Source organism: Pan paniscus, chromosome 5 (genome assembly GCF_029289425.2).
Source record: "Pan paniscus chromosome 5, NHGRI_mPanPan1-v2.0_pri, whole genome shotgun sequence".
NCBI lineage: Eukaryota > Metazoa > Chordata > Mammalia > Primates > Hominidae > Pan > Pan paniscus.
In genome coordinates, this window is record NC_073254.2 from 58,844,567 (window position 1) to 58,864,042 (window position 19,476).

Below are 19,476 nucleotides of genomic sequence, written 5' to 3' on the forward strand. Positions count from 1 at the left end.
TGAGAACACTTTAGCTGGCTCCAGTGCCTCGCCAAACCTTGGGCACAGCTGCCAGGGCAGGCCTGGTGCGACAGGCATCTAAAACTTGCCCAAGGAGTGAGGGCAAGGTGGCCTGGGAGGTTTTAAGCTGCAGAGTAAGGGAAGGCTTGTGAGTCACAGTTCACAGGACTCACTAAGGATGAGAAAGTTTCCCTTCTGTGATTCACTCGCCTGCCTTGCAAAATCACCTGACCAACAGATAGATCTTGATATCTTGGAACCTGGTGGTTCAGGTTAGAAACCTGGACTCTTTCCTCCTAGGAGGATGCAAGCAAGAGAGGGAGGGGCTCAGCTCAGACCATTGTAATCATCCATCCACCCACCCACCCACTCACTCATTTATTCATTCATTAAATAAATGGTTATTGAGCATTTATATGTGCCAGGCACTGTGCTAGTTGCTTGGCGTACAGCAGTGGACAAAACAGACAAAAATCTCTGCCTTCCTGGTGAGGCAGCCTCTTGAGTCAAGCCATTAATAACTAACTATGCTGTTGCCCAGCTAACATTTCTATTAAAAAACTGTTACCTCTCCTACCGTGGGATAAAGAGATAACATGTTTTTTAAACTTCGATAAGGGGAAATGCTCAGGATATGCAGCCATCCTTCTGTATCCCTGGGGTATTTGTTCTAGGACTCCCCTCCCACACCAAAATCTTGAGCATATCAAGGATGTTCAAGTCCCTTTTACAAAATGGCATAGTATTTGCATATAACTTATGCAAATCCTCCTGTACGGTACTTCAAATCATCCCTAGATTATTTATAATACCTAAAGCAATGTAAATGCTATGTAAATTGTTGCTATACTTTGCTGTTTTTATCTGTATTATTTTAAATTTTTATATATTTTTTAATATTTTCAATCTGTAGTTGGTCATATCTGTGGATCCAAAACCCTTAGATATGGAGGGCTAACTTTTTTTTTTTTTTTGAGATGGAGTCTCACTCTCTTGTCCAGGATGGAGTGCAGTGGCATGATCTCAGTTCACTGCAACCTCTGCCTCCCGGGTTCAAGCAGTTCTCCTTCAGCACCCCAAATAACTGGGATTACAGGTGCCTGCCACCACGCCTGGCTAATTTTTTTTTTTTTTTTTTTGTATTTTTAGTAGAGACGGGTTTCATCATGATGGCCAGGCTTGTCTTGAACTCCTGATCTCAAGTGATCCACCCACCTCGGCCTCCCAAAGTGCTGGGATTATGGGATTATGGGCCTGAGCCACAGCCCCCAGCCATCAACTATAATCTTAAATTTTAAAAGCCCAATATAAGAGATATCTATATCTATATCTATCTATCTATCTATCTATCTATCTATCTATCTATCTATCTATATCTATCTATCTATTATCTATCTATCTATCTATCTATCTATCTATCTATCTATCTATCTATAATATGTTAACATATTTGTGCACAGAAAAAGGGTAGAGAGGAAGCAGCCCCTAAATATCAGCAGGGGTGTAAATCACTAGGGGTATATGACATACATGTGCATAGAAAAAGGACAAGGAATAACCCCTAAATATCAGTAGGGGAGATTGTATTTTCTAGGAGGGCCACAAGATCCCCTGTCCCCTGTGCTCTTCATACAGTATGACCATGATGGAGAGGTGTGATCTAAGTTCCCTCTCCATGCATTTGTGACTATGGAGGCAATACAACTTCTGCCTGGTCCTCCTGGGATGCTCACGTTGGAAACTCAGACACTGGTGTGAGAAAGCACATGGAAATGCCACACATGGGTGAACTGGCGCTAACCCTGCTGACCTCAACTGACAACCAGCATCAATCACCAGACACATGAGTGAGGAAGCTCCTCTGTGACCTCTGACTGAGACCCTGTGAGAGACCCCAAGCATGAACAGCCTAGCTTAGCCTAGCCAACCACCAGGATCAGAAATTAAAAATGAATGTTGTTGTTTAAAACAACAGAGTTTGAGGGTGATTTGTTATATAGCAATAGCTATCCAGAAAAAAAGTATTTAACTTCTGTATGGTGAGATCATGGATATTAATAATACTTTTCCATATTTTCCAATATTTCTATAATGACCATTTATTTCTCTTATAATCAGTAAGAAAAGAAGGGAAAACTTGGTCTAAACACGAATTTAGGGACTTAAACTAGACTTGGAGAAAAGCTTTCTATGCAAGATTTATTAGATACTGGAAAGGATGAGGAAGACAAATTTAAGTCAATATGATGGAAAGAGTGGTGGATTTGGAATGAGGAAACTTAGAAATGAATCTGTTTTCTGGGTGACCTTGAGCAAGCCTTTGCTAAAATTTGGTTTTCTATTTTGAAAAACGCAGCTGGCTGTTTAAGGAAGATAATATCCACCAGGGCGCCTGGCCCAGAAAAGGCGCTCTGTAAGTGGTAGGTGGATCCTGTCTAATCAATGCCAATTATAACCAGGCATTTGCAAGCTTTGTGGAGGGCGCATCTTTCACTGCTACCAGAGCCTACAGTTCTAATAATGAAAATTGCCTGGAAAAGAACCACAACTCTTAAAAAAAAAAAAAAAATCCAAAACCACAAAGTGGCTTTTGCAGCGGTCCTTGCCTGTGACACCGGGCCATAGCTGGAGCTCCTTGCTCCGCACCTCTCGGGAGCCTCCATCCTGTACCAATGGCCAGAGAGCCGGGGAGTGACAGACAGTGGGGCCGGCAGCCGAGCCAGGCAGGATGCGCGCCGCGTTACTGGAGCCGGTGTCCCGGCAACCCCGGAACGCGCCTCTGTGGGAGAAGCAGGCGGCCGCGGTGTCCCTTTTGCCCTAGGCTCTCGGTTCTCAGCCCTCGGCGTGCGGCGTGCGTTCGGCAGTTCAGTTGCCAGTTGGTTCGTTGGTCCGTGGAGGCCTCTGAGCACAGACCCGGGCCTCCCCTGGGGAAGGGGGTGGGAAGACCCCGAGGTGGAAAAGAAGGAGCACCTTGAGCTGGATGGGGGGTGCAGCGAGCCTGGTTCGGGCTGGGGGCGGACTCGCTGGGGCTCCCAGGGCTTCCAAACTACGAAACGCCCAGGTGGAGGGAGTGAGGCTCCCGTTTAGAGGCCAGTCCTGCCCTCCTGACTTTCGGTGGCTTGTGGAATTTGTTTGTTTTGACTGATACCTTTCTTACGAGGGTCTTTCTTTGTCTCTGGGTTGCTTCTAATATTTAAAATCAACATGGGCACAGATGAGTCCATCCATGCTCACTGGAAACGGTCCACGGGGCTGCCGTCTCCCCTCCATCTCAAGCGCGACCTGCGGCAGACAGCTGGAGAAGGTTCCAGAAAAAAGGGACTCTGGCATGACCGAGGTGGAGAGGACCTACAGTTGAGTTCTAAGAAATCCGGGCTGTGGAGTTGGTGGCCACATCCAAGTATACTACACCCGGGGGCGGGGGCAGGTGGGGGGCACCATTTGAAGTTTAGAAGGAAGCTAGTTTGGGGGCATGTAAAAAGAGCTGCTTGAATAGTAGCTTATGTTTGTGCTAACCCAAGATTTGATTAGGCAGAGAGCGCCACCAAAGCAGAGTCTCATAAATTACCTCACTGGATCTCACAGCAGTGGAGAAGTATATTACCTATGAGTAAAGGGAGCCAGAGATTTGACCTGCCCAGTGCTTGGGTTAATAAAAGGTGAGCCTGGGATTTGACATGAGCCTGGGATTTGACATGAGTCTGCCATACTTTCGAGCCTGTGTCCTTTCATCTTTCCTTTGCTCAGATATTAGTAGGTTTGTGTCATTGTTTACTGGATGGGACAGTTCAGGTGAGAATTATGAACACTCTAAAAATTAAATAATGGCTGGTAGCTCCATAATTGGTTAAGGCCGAGGAGGGTATTTGGGGACACGTTTGCCTTTGGAGAACAGTGTCATGGCGCCGAACAGCCACAGTCTCCCAGAAAAGCTCAGAGTGCGCCTGCGCTCAAGTTCTCATTTACCTGTTATGGGTGAGTGGCCTGAGTGCTGCAAAAAGGGGTCGTGAAATATCCAGACTTTGCTGGATCAGATCTTAGCTTTCTCCCTGGTCTTCTGTATTCTGGGTGTGTGATCTCCTCATTCTCCTTCACAGTGGGGAGAAAGGAGGGAGGTACAACTCATTCCACCCAGCTATTAATATAAGCTAGGACCGTAGAGAAGGAGGAGCTGGAGGAGTTAGAGCTATTAATTGTCCAAGTGTGTCTGGAACAGCAAGGAGAAAAGGGTTCTGGGATTCTAACTTTAAGTTCCAGACCTTCCTGCAGTTTCCAGTTTGGGGTAAAGGAAGAAGCTGCTGTTTTAAGGATGTCCTAGGGAGGATCCATGTTTTCGAGTTAGGGGTACCAGAAGGGTACCAGGTCCCATACCACATTAATGAAAGACCCATGGTGTCCTTTCCTGCTGTGTAGGTGAGTCTATTCAGGAGAATACATCTGAGTTTAGCTTAACATGGAGTCTATGGATTTCAGCAAGGAAGGGGCTCCACAAACCAATTGAAGATACGTGTGTGTGTGTGTGTGTGTGTGTGTGTGCATTTTTCCATCAGAGAACCGATTGCTTTCATTACTGCTCATGGGGGAGAGGATAGAATCAAAAAACGGGTTAAAAACTTCTGTCCTTGATCCTTAGGCCCCTTGTGAAGCAGATAAGCAGGGGTGGGAAATAGTGTTTGGTTAAATGAGTATCCATGTTAAACAAACATGGCTTGATGTATTATTTTTCTCCCTGCCAGACAGAGCTATTATGACAATCAGCTGAGATGACAAACATATGAAAGTGCTTTGGTTATGTAAGGTGTTATTCCTGCCTAAAAAAAATGGAAATAATTATCCTGAATTCCACAGATGGCAATAAAGAAACAGACTTTCTTCCAAATTCTCTTTTTTCCCTTGAATTCCTTTCTGGTTACCAGAACCTTCTCTTGGCCTTTAATTACATCATTTCTTCTTATTTTTCAGTGTTTTAGAAACTTGTTAGAATTTTCTGACTTCTGGCTTACTTGACATTTATTGCACTTGAATAACAATTTTCATGATAAATGGTGAAACTTTCAAGCAGGGTGTATCTCCTTAGTGTGTTTGTCTCCCCACAGCCTTCTGAGCTAGATGGGGGAGAGGGCAGCCACTGGGAGCTGGGCGTGGAGAAGTAATTGACTTGCTCGGAGTAGCTGGATGGTACTCTATGCAGTGGGAGCATCAGTATTAGTATTAGCGTCAGTATTAGTAAGTGTTCAGGCTTGCAATTCCAGCTTCTCTTCCAGCTAATCTTCTTTTACCAGGGGAGGGGTGGGGAGGCATCTTGAGGACATGTTTAAGTGTCTCCAGCTCAAGTTTGAGGTTGAGTTACCCTTAGGAAGATGCCGTAGTCAGCTTGATCTAGAGAGTGTGCTGTTTGCCAGTTTAGCAAGAGATTGCTCTTCCCATCCTTGTCCATCAGACAAGCTTTCCCCATTACAGTGGCCACAGGCCACTTTCTAGAGTGCTGCTGCCACAAAACTTTTCAAGCAAGCAAGGAAGTGTGCTAAAGTTTTAGGTGTGTTTCACTGCTCGCTGCTTAGGGAAATGCAGTACATTTACATTTTGCTCCTAACACAAACAAAAAGCTTGGGAAAGGACCCTCTCTGATACCATCCATAGAGCCAACCAATTCTTGCTTGGGTGAACTCTCAAGTCCTATAGTGGCAATATACAATTAAAATGTTTACATGCTATGAAAGGCAGCCACTGTTAAAACCTATGGCCAAAAATTACCATAAGTAAATCTTACCGTAAATACCTCAGAACTCACATGCAAGTATTGACATAGAGGACATCTTTGGCCTTGATTTCAGTTCATTCACATATGTGAATCCATTCTACATCTCCAAACATGCATTTCATGCCTTTTTCATAGATACATTTCTAGATGTAGAACTATTGAGTCAAATGATATGCACTTCTCATAGGCTTCGGAAGTCATATATGGCCAAATTGCTCTTCAGTAAGATGGGGACATTCCCACCAGCAATGATAGGAATGCCATTCCTCCAAGCTGTGCCAAACCTGGGTGTTTGCAAACGGATAACAAATAATGGTATCTCATTTTAAATTCCGTTCTTCAATTATTTGGATGGGGCCACGTACAGTGGCTCATGCCTGTAATCCCAGCACTTTTGAGGTGGGTGGATCACTTGAGCTCAGGAGTTTGAGACCAGCCTGGGCAACATGGTGAGACCCCATCTCTACAAAAAATACAACAACAATAAAAAAATAGCTGGACATGCTGGTGTGTGCCTATGGTCCCAGCTACTTGGGAGGCTGGGGTGGGAGCATCACTTGAGTCCTACGGGCAGAGGCTGCAGTGAACCGAGATCACTCCAGCCTGGGTGACAGAGCAAGACCCTGTCTCAAAAAAAAAAAAAACCCCACAAAATAACCACCCACTCCCCCAAACCCAATTATTAGGATGGATGAAATTTCCCCCAAATACATATTGGCTATTTGTATGTGTTATTTTGTTTTATCTTATTCTGAGATGGGGTCTCACTCTGTCACCCAGGTTGGAGTGCAGTGGTACGATCAGGGCTCACTGCAGACTCGACCTCTCCAGCTCAAGCAGTCCTCATGTCAGCCTCCCAAGTAGCTGGGACCACAGGTGTGCAACACCACGCCCAGCTAACTTTTTAGTTTTTTGTAGAGACCAGGTCTCCATATGTTGCCTAGGCAGGTCTTGAACTCCTAGCCTCAAGCAGTCTACCTGCCGCAGCCTCCCAAAGTGCTGAGATTGCAGGCATAAGCCACCTTGTCCAGCCTGTTTTTAAAAATAAGTTACCTGATCACATCTTTTGCCCTTTTTTTTTTCTTTTTGGATATTTATTTTCATCTTATAAATTTATAAAAGCTCAAGGAGTGTAAATTAGTTCAACCATTGTGGAAGACAGTGTGGCAATTCCTCAAGGATCTAGAACTAGAAATACCATTTGACCCAGCAATCCCATTACTGGGTATGTACCCAAAGGATTATAAATCATTCTACTGTAAAGACACATGTACACATATGTTTATTGCGGCACTGTTCACATAGCAAAGACTTGGAACCAACCCAAATGTCCATCAGTGATAGACTGGATAGAGAAAACGTGGCACATATACACCATGGAATACTATGCAGCCATAAAAAAAGGATGAGTTCATGTCCTTTGCAGGGACATAGATGAAGCTGGAAACCCTCATTCTCACCAAGCTAACACAAGGATGGAAACCAAACACTGCATGTTCTTACTTATAAGTGGGAGTTGAACAATGAGAACACATGGACACAGGGAGGGGAACATCACACACCGGGGCCTGTCGTGGGGTTGGGGGAGGGGAGAAGGATAGCATTAGGAGAAATACCTAATGTAGACGACGGGTTGATGGGTGCAGCAAACTACCATGGCATGTGTATAACTATGTAACAAACCTGTACGTTTTACACATGTACCTCAGAACTTAAAGTATAAAAAAAAAGCTCATAATTTGTCATGACTACTCACTCTTTTTTCTTTCTATCATGTTGTTATAGATTTTCCCCCAGTTTATAGTTTGCTATGAAAGTTTTAAGTTTATATTTAAAGAGGCATATTCAAATCTATGCCTCTTTTCCTTTATTTTGCCAGTATTTGGTATCTTCTTGGCAATAACTTCTTCACTCTAGGATTATATAAACTTTCACTTATTTTTTTCGGGTGCATCTTTAATTTCAATTTTTACATTCAAATCTGTGAGTCATCTGGATTTTCCAGTTTGGGATAAGAAAGGTTTAATTTTATTTTTATTCCAAATGGTTAATTAGTTGTTCCAGCAATATTTTTTGAATAACCCATCCTTTCTTCACCAAGATAAAATGCCACTTGTTTTCATATAAAATTTTATTCTATTTATGTTTACTATTTTGTTCTATTGATTTGTCTGTTAGGGTTTTTGTCAGTACTGTCTTGATTATTTGAACATCAGACTACATTTCATAAATTATACTCCATGGCTATGTAACCCTGAACAAGTTATTTGACATTTCTGGAGCTTAATTTCTTTATCTGTAAATTTATCTCTATTTTATTTATAATTATGGCCTTGTTTCATTTCTATTATTATTATTATTATTGGTTTTTTTGGGATGGAGTCTCACTCTGTTGCTCAGGCTGTAGTGCAGTGTGGCATGATCTCAGGTCACTGTAACCCCCGCCTCCTGGGATCAAGCGATTCTCCTGCCTCAGCCTCCTGAGTAATGGGGATTACAGGCGTGCACCACCATGCCCGGCCGATTTTTGTATTTTTGGTAGAGACGGAGTTTCACCATGTTGGCCAGGCAGTCTTGAACTCCTGACCTCAGGTGATCCACCTGCCTTGGCCTCCCAAAGTGCTGGGATTACAGTCCAGGCTTTAATATTATTTATTTGTGTTTAAAATTTTTTCTTGAACCTTGTTTATCTACATTATCAGCTTTTGCATGAAGCCATAGTTCTGATAATCTTTATTTCATTCATTTCTGCTTTTATGATTTTATTCCTTAAAATCTTTTCGGGGGGAGAGGGGTTACTCTTTTTTTTTTTTCTTATTTCTTAAATTGACAACTTGGCTCATTCATTTTGGAATTTTTGATTTTGAACACTATAATCCATCAATTCTTGGACAGACAGTTTGCATCTTTGAAGTAGGGACTGGATGTTACCAGGTCTGTGGGCCCAGCAGCAGGTAGGATGTAGTTGTAATAATTTTTGCTGTACGAGCACTGAAGCATGTAGAACGTGTGTTCATAGCTTGGAAAAAACTCCAGAGACAGTAGAGAAGCACTTTTGTGCGGTGGCTCACGCCTGTAATACCAGCACTTTGGGAGGCCGAGGCAGGCAGATCACGAGGTCAGGAGTTCGAGACCAGCCTGGCTAAGAGACCAGCCTGGCCAATATGTTGAAACCTCATCTCTACTAAAAATACAAAAATTGGTCCTGGCGCCACTGCGCCTGTAATCCCAGCACTTTGGGAGGCTGAGATGGGTGGGTGACCTGAGGTGTGGCGTTTGAGACCAGCTTGGCCAACATGGTGAAACCTCGTCTCTACTAAAAATACAAAAATTAGCCAGGCATGATGGTGGGCACCTGTAATCCCAGCTACTCGGGAGGCTGAGACAGGAGAATCGCTTGAACCCAAGAGGCGGAGGTTGCAGTGAGCTGAGATTGCACTACTGCACTCCAGCCGGGGGGACAGAGCGAGACTCTGTCTCCAAGAAATGAATAAATAAATAAGCTGGGTGTGGTGGCATGCACCTGTAATCCCAGCTACTCGGGAGGCTGAGGCAGGAGAATTGCTTGAACCCTGGAGTTGGAGGTTGCAGTGAGCCGAGATTATGCCATTGCACTCCAGCCTGGGCGACTCTGGCTCAAAAAAAAAAAAAAAAAAAAAAGAAAGAAATGCTGCATCACTCAACTCACATTTTTATTGAAATATTAGGTCAGTATTAGGTGGAAAGTGTGGACAATAGTGATTGAGTTGAAAGTGGTTTAGTAGTCAGATTTCTGAATGTGCATAAGATTTAGGAATGCCTTAACCAGTCTATTGTGCTTATATTTTCCTTCTTTATATATGTGCATGAGTGATATGTGATTAAAATCTATAAATAAATCTAAAAGAATGCATCAATAAGTATAAAATAAAAATTCTAAGTGATAAAAGCATGTATCATACTTTAATTGGCAGCCTTTGTTCTTTGTGATACATAAAATAACGATGCTATTACAATTGATGGTGCCTTATATTCAGTGAAATACAGCATATGCATTTAAGGCCCCAGATTTCTAATTACTGCTTTAGTTGAATCTCACAAGTTTTGATATATAGTACTCAATGTTCATTGATCATTAAGCACCTCATGATTTCCATTACAATTTCTTCTTGTATGTGAATTATTTAGAAGTGTGGTTTGAGTTTCCGAGCTTATGGATACTTTTTGGCTGTCTTTTTATTATTGATTTCTAATTGTATTGCATTGTGGTCAGAGAGTGTGGTCTATGTATTGTTGATACTTGTTTTGTGGCTTAGTATATGGGTGGTTCTTCCTTTGGTTACTGGGGACCCGTCTCCTCATCCTCACCTGCTGCTTGCCTGCCACCTCCCCTGGGCTTGACTCCATCCCAGTTACACCTCAAGCAACCAGTTGGACCTCACTGTGCTGGGGGCTGCTCTAGGCTCTAGGGCATATTCCAGAGCAGCACTTCCCACACTTGGCTGACCCTAAGAATCACCTGAGGTGCTTCTTAAATATCCTGGCTCCCAGACTGTAGGTCTGAGTCAGAGCCCTGGAGCCTGCATATTGAACAAGTACCCCAAGGGGATTCTCGTGACTGGGCAAATTCAGGAAGTTCTGTGCAGTTGGGAATCTGGAAGTGGAACTGGATAAAATACAGTGCAGTGATGGAACTAGACTTCAAGAAGGAGATTACTGCCAAACGTGAGCCTAAATGAAGAGCAGGGGTGAGGGTGGGGGCTTATTTAAAATGCAGGTTCCCAGGCCTCACTTGGAGAGATTCTAATTCAATAGGTCTGCGATGGAATTTGGGAATCTGTATTTTTAACAGGCTTCCTGGGTAATTCTGATGCAGATAGGCCTTGCACCATGTCCTGAGAAGCCCCAGAGTGGGAGGATTTTGAAGGGAGGAAGTAGCTCAGCTGAACTTTAAGCTTTGTAGAGTAACAGGCAAAGTCCTCTTAGGAGTGAAAGGTTTGGTGATAGATCGGGACTTGATAAGAATGGAAAAGATATTATTCACTTGTGATATGAATTTGAGAGGAAATGAATAAAAAATTCTCTGAGTAGCAGTCCTGCTGATAGATGGTGGGAATTTGCATAGTTTATACTATACAGTCATATCAACGGGTTCCGCATTGGCAGATTCGACCAACTGCCCATAGTAAATATTCAAAAAGTAAACAACAAGTCTGGGTGTCGTGGCTTACACCTGTAATCCCAACACTTTAGGAGGCTGAGGCAGGTGGATTGCTTGAGGCCAGGAGTTTGAGACCAGCCTGGCCAACATGGTGAAACCTTGTCTCTACTAAAAATACAAAAATTAGCCAGGCATGGTGGCGAGTGCCTGTAATACCAGCTACTCATGAGGCTGAGGCAGGAGAATCACCTGAACCCGGAGGCGGAGGTGGCAGTGAGCTGAGATCACACCACTGAACTCCAGCCTGGGTGACAGAGTGAGACTCTGTGTCAAAAAAAAAAAAAAAAAGAAAAAAGAAAAGAAAACAACAATATAACAACAAAAATAATACAAATAAATATATAACAACTATTTACATAGCATTTGCATTGTATTAGGTATTACAAGTAATCTAGAGATGATTTACAGTACAGCATACAGGAGGATGTGCATATGTTATATTCGAATACTACACTGTTTCATATAAGCGATTTGAGCATCTTTGGATTTTTGTAATTTTTGTATTGCGGGGGTCCTGGAACCAATCCCCCGTCGATACCAAAAGATGACTCTATATGTGTGAAGCATGATACTGTGTAGGTGGAATAGTAGTCAGTCTAAAAATGTACTCAAGAATCAGAGAAGTTTGGCTCTTATTTCTTACAATTTTCTCATAACCAGAGGTTACATTGCCATCTATTGAGCTTCAGTGCTCTATGAAATTATGCATAAAGAAATATGCGTAATCTTTTCATCAGACTTTTAATTTTTGTGGCTGGATGAGGTACATAACTGTATGAGATGATAACAGAACAAATTGGCTTTCATGAAGTATTAATAGTATAGCAGAGTGAAGATAATGGATATTCTTCTATATCTAACACTCACTGGTTTTCAGGACTCCCTTACTTGTAACTGTGGTTGGTTGGGGAGTTATAATTCTTTTTCATTTATTCACTCAAACACTTATTGAGCACCTGCTTTGTGCCAGGCACTGTTATGGATTCTACTAAGATGAATAAGAACTGTGAGGGGAACCCACAGAAGTTTCTGAGGGCATTCTTTGGGTTGTGATCAGCATTATATTCATCAGTTTTTTTATAAACAAATCCTTTGGAAAATTATATTGCGATGCTTAATACAATGTACAGTGCTATATAGCTCACTTCAGATCCTAGGTCTTCCACTTAGTTCAGAGTAGGTGAACTGTATGTAGGGGCAAGCAGTCTAGTACAGGGCTTAGAATCTCAGGCTTTAGTGTCAGAAGAGCTGTAATCAAATATGGGCCTAGATGTTTTCTTTTTTCTTTTTTGTTTTTCTGAGACAGAGTCTCTGTTGCCCAGGCTGGAGTGCAGTGATGTAATCTCGGCTCACTGCAACCTCTGCCTCCTGGGTTCAAGCAATCCTCCCACCTCAGCCTCCCAAATAGCTGGGATTACAAGAGTGTGCCACCATGACCAGCTAGTTTTTGTATTTTTGTAGAGACAGGGTTTCACCGTGTTGGCCAGGTTGGTCTCAAACTCCTGACCTCAAGTCAGGGTGGATCAGATAAGATCCACCCACCTTGGCCTCCCAAAGTGCTGAGATTACAGGCATGAGCCACCACGCCGGGCCTAGATGTTTACTTTTTATGCGATCATAGGCAAGTTTCTTAGCCTTCTCAGCCTCAGTTTTCTCAACCATAAAATGGGGATAATAAGGAATACCTAAGCCTGTGGGTTGTTATAGGGATTAAATGGAATAATATGTGTAAGGTGTTGACATAATCTTCAGTGCACAGTAAATGCTCAATAAATGTTAGCTGTTTTAAAAATTTATTTATAATCTAGGAAACAAAATAGGGTGGAATGTATTTTCAATAATGTAATTAAATGGTGATATCTCTGTGTTACAGGTGCTAATTGCAGTGATTTTCTGGAATCTAAGGGATGTTTTGCCAACACAACACCCTCTGGCAAAAGTGTCAGTTCCTCATCTTCTGTGGAAACAGGCCCAAGTGTCAGTGAGCCTCCTGGCCTCCCCAGAGTGTCTGCTTACGTAGAGTAAGTAAGGGTCTGGTGCAGAGCTGTCACGGTTGGGGAGATTCTGACCAAGAAGCCAATAGTCTGAGAGGTAGCATGGTATGCTTGGCAAGAGCATGGATTCTGGAGCTAGACTGTGTGGGTTCAAATACCGGTTCTGCCACTTAGTATCTGTGTGAATCTGAGCAAATTACTTCACCTCCCTGGGCTTCAGTGTTCTTATCTGTAAAATGCTGATGATAGCTTATAGGATTGTTGTGAGGATTAATTGAGTTAATACCTGGAAAGAGCTTAGAAGACTTCCTGGCACACAGCAAGTTCTGTGTAAGTGCTTGCTATTACGAAGTTCAAAAATAAGTGAAACTATATATTTTTGGGATATGTACATACATACATGGGTGGTAAAACTTAAAGAAAAGCAAATAAATGATTATCGTAAGAGTCACAATTAGGGTAGTGGTTACTTTTCCCGGAAAGGGACACACACAGATGGTTTCTGGGGAGTGGGGAAGGGAAGGACTGGCAATGTTTTGTTTCTTTTGTTTGGATAGAGACAGGGGTCTGTCTCTGTCACCCAGGCTGGAGTAGAGTGGTGTTATCTTGGCTCACTTTAACCTCAAACTCCTGGGCTCAAGCAATCTTCCCTTCTTGGCCTCTTAAAGTGCTGGGATTACAGGTGTGAGTCACTGGGCCGGGCTAACGTTTTGTTTCTTGACCAGGATGTTGGCTTTGTAATTAGTTGTAAAATTGACTTTGTGTTTTATGTACTTTCCCTGTTTATATTTCTTTTACAATAAAAAGTTTTGAAAATGCTTTTCTAATAATTTTTGTTACAATGGAAGTAATTTAAGTTTATTGTAGAAAATTTGAACAGATGAAGACAGTATTGAAAATAAAAGTCACGGCCGGGCAAGGTGGCTCACGCCTGTAATCCCAGCACTTTGGGAGGCCGAGGCTGGTGGATCACGAGGTCAGGAGAACAAGACCATCCTGGCTAACATGGTGAAACCCCAACTCTACTAAAAATACAAAAAATTAGCCAGGCGTGGTGGTGGGTGCCAGTAGTCCCAGCTATTCGGGAGGCTGAGGCAGGAGAATGGCGTGAACCTAGGAAGGCGGAGCTTGCAGTGAGCCGAGATCGCGCCACTGCACTCCAGCCTGGGCGACAGAGCGATACTTCGCCTCAAAAAACAAAAAAAAAACAAAAAAAAGTCACATGGCTGGGCATGGTGGCTCACACCTATAATCCCAGCACTTTGGGAGGTTGAGGCCAGGAGTTCGAGGCCAGCCAGGGCAACACAGTGAGACTCCACTCTACAAAAAAATACAAAAATTAGCCGGGCCTGGGGGTGTGCACCTGTAATCCTGGCTACTCAGGAGGCTGAGTTGGGAAGATCAGTTGAACCCAGGAGTTCCAGGCTGCAGTGAGCTATGATCGAGCCGTTGCACTCCAGCCTAGGCGACAGAGTGAGAACTTGTGTCAAAATAAATAAATAAATAAATAAATAAATAAAAGTCACTATAATTTCACATCTTAGAGAATATGTTAACATTTTGATATTAGTTTTTTATATGTGCAAGTAAACATTTTTTGCACATAAAATATATATTTATTTTACAATTAAGATCATATTATATTACTCTTTTGTAAAACCTACTTTTTAAAAAGATTTATTAAGGGTTTTACTATTTTTAGAGCAGTTTTGGGTACACAGAAAAATTAACAGTAAGGTACAAAGTTCCTATGTACTCCCTGCCCCAACACATGTACAGCCTCCCCCACTATCACATCCTGCACCAGAGTGGGACATTTATTACCATGGATGAACCTACATGGATACATCATAATCACCCAAAGCCCCTAGTTTACAATAGGGCTCACTCTTGGTGTTGCACAGTCTATGGGTTTGGACAAATGTATAATGGCATGTATCCATCATAGTAGTAGCTTCTCTATTTTTATTTATTTATACATTTTTGAGACAGGGTCTTGTTCTGTCACCCAGGCAGTGGCATGATCATGGCTCACTGCAGCCCTGACCTCCCAGGCTGAAGCAGTCCTCCTGCCTCAGCCTCCTGAGTAGCTGGGACCACAGATGTGTGCAACCATGCCCAACTAATTTGTAAATTTATTTTTTTTGTAGAGACAGGATCTTACTATGCTACCCAGGCCAGTTTCAAACTCCTGGACTCAAGTGACCCACCTGCTGCAGCCTCACAAAGTGCTGGGCATGAGCCACTGCTCCCAGCACATTATGGTTTCACTGTCCTAAAAAATCCTGTGTTCCATCTATTCATCCCTTCCCACCCCTCCCACCCCCTGGCAACCACAGATATTTTTACTGTCTCCATAGTTTTTTCCTTTCCAGAATGACATATAGTTGGAATCGTATAGTATATACCCTTTTCAGATTGGCTTCTCTCAATAATATGCATTTAAGTTGCCTTCATGTCATTTCACCACTTAATAGCTCATTTTTTCATTGCCGAAGAATATTCCATTGTCTGGATGTACCATAGTTTATTTATTCATTCACTCACTGAAGGACATCTTATAAAGGCAGCTTTTCCACTGAGCAATATGTGGAGAGAATTTTCTCATACCTTTGAGTGTTTTTCAAGAACATGGTTTTCAATGACTACAGTGCTTGAGTGTCAGATGAATAGACCACAATCTAACCAGTGACCTATAGTTTTAAAGAGTTGCTATTGTAAATAGTGCTGTAATGCGTGTCCCTGTACATTCAGCTTTTGCCCATCTCTGGTTATATCATAAAAGTAAATTCCTAGAAATGGATTTATTCAGTCAAAGTTAAGGGAAGTTGCTCAAGTGATTCTTTATATCATAAAATCTTCTCCAAGTGGACTTGCTGCCCCCAGCACTAGACATGGAAGAGGCTGGCATAATTCTTAAGCTCTGCCTCTTTAGGTCCTCTGCAACAGGTGTATATCACTAGCAGCAGTAGTGGGACCATGTATTGGGAGGGAAAGAAAGCCCGGAATGTGAGGTTCACATCCTGTAGGATGGGGAACTGGGTGATTGCTGCCACTTCTACATTCCTAATTCCCACCTAAATAAGTCCCCTTTATCTTTCATGATGCCTGGGTTACGGAGGACCTAACTCAGTCAAAGCATGTGTAGCCGAATCTAAATCTCCACTCTAGACATAGCCTCAGGCTTTAGATTGATATATTGAACTGCTTTCCAGATATCTCCACCTGATGTCCCACAGGCCCCCAAACTCAACATGCCTTGACTGAACTTCTCATCACCCATCCTTACAAACCAAATCCTTCTGTGTTCCTTGTCTCAGTTGATAATCTCAGTATTCATACAGCTCCAAAGGTATAGATTGACAGATCATACTTGTCTCCTGCCGCTCATCCAATGGGGGATCAAGCCCTGAAACACCGTATAAGTCCATCTCTTCTACTCCATCTATATTACCATGGTCCCACTCAAGGCCCTGATCATCTCTTACCTGGACCACTGTAATACCTTCTAGATTAGTTATTTATTGGTACACAACTAATCACCCTAACTTAGTTACTTAAAACAACAAACATTTATTATCTCACATTTTCTACAGGTCAGGAATCTGAGTATAACCTAGATGGGTGCCTCTGGCTCAAGGTCTCTGTCACAAGATTGCAATCGAGGTGTTGGCCAGAGCTGTGGGCTCATCTGAAGGCTCAACTGTGGGAGGATCCACTTCCAAGCTCACTCATATGGTTGATGGCAGGATTCACTTCCTCACAGGCTGCTGGGGCTGAGAGTTCAGTTCCCCACTGGCTGTTGCCCACAGGCTTCCCTCAGTTCCTTGTCTCTACAGAGGGCATCTCACAACATAGCAGCTGTCTCTCCTTACAAGCAAGCAGGAGTGCACATAAGACAAAGCCACAGTCTCTTTGTAACCTAACGTGGGAAGTGACATCCCATAACATTTGCTGTTTTCTCTTTGTTGAAAGTGAGTCAGTAGGTCTAGCCTATACTCAAAGGGAGAAGATTACAGGAGGGAATAAATACCAAGAGTCAGGGATCACTGGCAGCCATGTCAGAGGCTGCCTGCTACACTCTCCTAAGTGGACTCCCTGACTTAAATTTTATATTCTCAAAGCCCATTCCTTTCACAACTTCCAGAGTCTTCTAACCACATGTGACCATGTCATGTTCTTGCTTACCATTATTTAATGATATCCCATTAAAGCTTGATAAAAAAGAGTCCCCCTTCATATGAACTGCAAGTTCTCCAGATCTGTCTCCTTCTCTTCTCCACCTTTATCTCAAAAACTCCTGCCACAACCACATCAAATTTCTTCATTTCCCTGATGTTTCTTCCTTCTATGCCTTTGCTCACATTGCCTCCTTTGCTTGAAGTGGCTTCCTCCAATGCCTTGCTGTGTTCACATATTGTAGAAGCTGCTTGGCTTCCACTGACTTTCCAGTGGCATCGTCTATGCTATTCTTCTTTTTCTGGGGAATTGATTTTCACTCCTTCCTTACCAAGTTTTTGTTTGTTTGTTTGTTTGTTTGTTTAGATAGAGTTTCGCTCCTGTTGTCCCAGCTGGAGTCCAATGGCGCCATCTCGGCTCACTGGAACCTTGGCCTCCTGGGTTCAAGTGATTCCCCCTCCTCAGCTCCCTGAATAGCTGGGATTACAGGTGCATGCCACCACACCTGGCTAATTTTGTATTTTCAGTAGAGATGGGGTTTCACTATGTTGGCCAGGCTGGTCTTGAACTCCTGACCTCAGGTGATCCACCCACCTCAGCCTCCCAAAGTGTTGGGATTACAGGCATGAGCCACTGTGCCCAGCCCTTCCCTATGCAGTTTTTAAACATTTTAACACAAGATCTTGCTATGTTTCCCTGGCTGGTCTCGAACTCCTGCCTACCCAGTTTTAATGAGTATTCTGAATAGGAGCTACCATCATCTTACTTATCTCCACGTCTTGATTGTGATTGATTTAAGGGAGAACGTGTGATCTGAGCTGAGCCAGTGAGTCCTTCCCTGAGATTTTTCACATTGGAGATACAGGTAAAAATTGGTTGGAAGACATGAGAATTTGAATCTGGTCTGTCAGTGGCCTTTTTGCTCTTGTGAAGAAGCTCATCTGCAATTGGCAGAAAGGAAGCCAAGGTGTCAGGATAAGCAGAGGAGAGTGACAGTTCTGAGACATTGAACCCCAATTCCAGTTGTCCCCAGCTATACTCTTGTCATGGAAACTAACACACCTCCAAAATTGCTTATATTCTGAATCGGGGGTGGGGGCACTGAGTTATTGGTCCTACCTACATCACAGGATTGTTAGTAGGGAGCAAACAAGACAAGCAATATGAAGTTGCTTTGATGCCATTTAAATATGAGTGACGCATTGTTATGAAAAAAGATCCCGTGACTTGATAACAGATCATTGTACCTGAAAACATTGTCCAAGGCCAGGTTTCAGACGCAAAGCCATTTAAACCAGAAGTGATTGCATTTTCAGCTGACACCTATAATAGTTTGTTGTGGGCCTTTATAAACTGCTAGGAAGTTCAGCGCTAAACATAATGCTCTATTATTGTAATCATTTCAGCCTAGGTTTGTTTTTGATTATTTCTTCGTCTTCTTTATATACTTATTGATTTTTTATTTGCATTTAATGGTTTTATTAAACATGCTTTTTTTGGTAACAGATTTATTTAAACATAATTCACATACCTTAAAAGTCACCCACTTAAACTCTGCACACAACTCGATGGTTTTTAGTGTATTCATAAAGTTGTGCAACTATCACCACAATCAATTTTAGAACATTTTCATCACCACAAAAAGAAATCCATACCCTTTAGCAATCATCCCCCTGCAGCCCCATCTTCCTATCCCTCTAGTCTGAGACAACCATTAATCTACTTTTGTCTGTATAGATTTGCCTATTTCGGACATGTAATATTAATAGGATTATCAATATGTGGTCTTTGGTGTCTGGCTTCTTTCACTTAGCACAATGCTTTCAAGGTGCATACATGTTGTAATATATATCATTCCTTTCTAAAAATTGTAGTAAAATATATATGGCACAACATTTGCCATTTCATCCATTAAAAAATGTTTTTTAAAGAAATGGGATTTCACTCTGTAGCCCAGGCTGGAGTGCAGTGGCATAGTCACTGCTCACTGCAGCCTCCACTTCCTGGAGGCTGGAATGAGGTGGAGTGATCCTTCCACCTCAGCCTCCCAAGTAGCTAGAACTACAGGTGTGCACCACCACACCTGGCTAATTAAAAATTTTTTTGTGGAGATGAGGTCTCACTATTTTGCCCAGGCTGGTCTCAAACACCTGGGCTTAAGTGATCCTCCTACCTTGGCCTCCCGAAATACTAAGATTATAGGCATGAGCCACTGCGCCTGCCTGATTTTATGCATTTTTAAGTGTACAATTCAGTGGCATTAATTGCACTCATAATGTTGTGTAACCATCACCATTGTCTATTTTCAGACATTTTCATCAGTCCAAACAGAAACTCTATGA

The 19,476-nt window shown here is 42.6% G+C and overlaps 1 protein-coding gene across 4 annotated transcripts in view; it reads left to right on the forward strand.

The window, feature by feature from the left end:
* The first annotated feature begins 1,606 nt into the window (after window positions 1-1,606).
* SPATS1 (spermatogenesis associated serine rich 1) overlaps window positions 1,607-19,476 on the forward strand; it is a 38,085-nt gene continuing 20,215 nt past the window's right edge. For 2 of the 4 annotated variants that reach the window (XM_034962196.3, XM_003833217.5), the window contains exons 1-3: window positions 1,607-2,879; window positions 3,215-3,353; window positions 12,835-12,982. In XM_034962196.3, coding sequence (XP_034818087.1) covers window positions 2,673-2,879; window positions 3,215-3,353; window positions 12,835-12,982 — 494 coding nt within the window. In that variant the 5' untranslated portion in view covers window positions 1,607-2,672. Of the gene's footprint in view, window positions 2,888-3,214; window positions 3,354-12,834; window positions 12,983-19,476 lie in introns of all 4 variants that reach the window. The other 2 variants (XM_057302509.2, XM_034962197.3) reach the window with 2 other exon arrangements.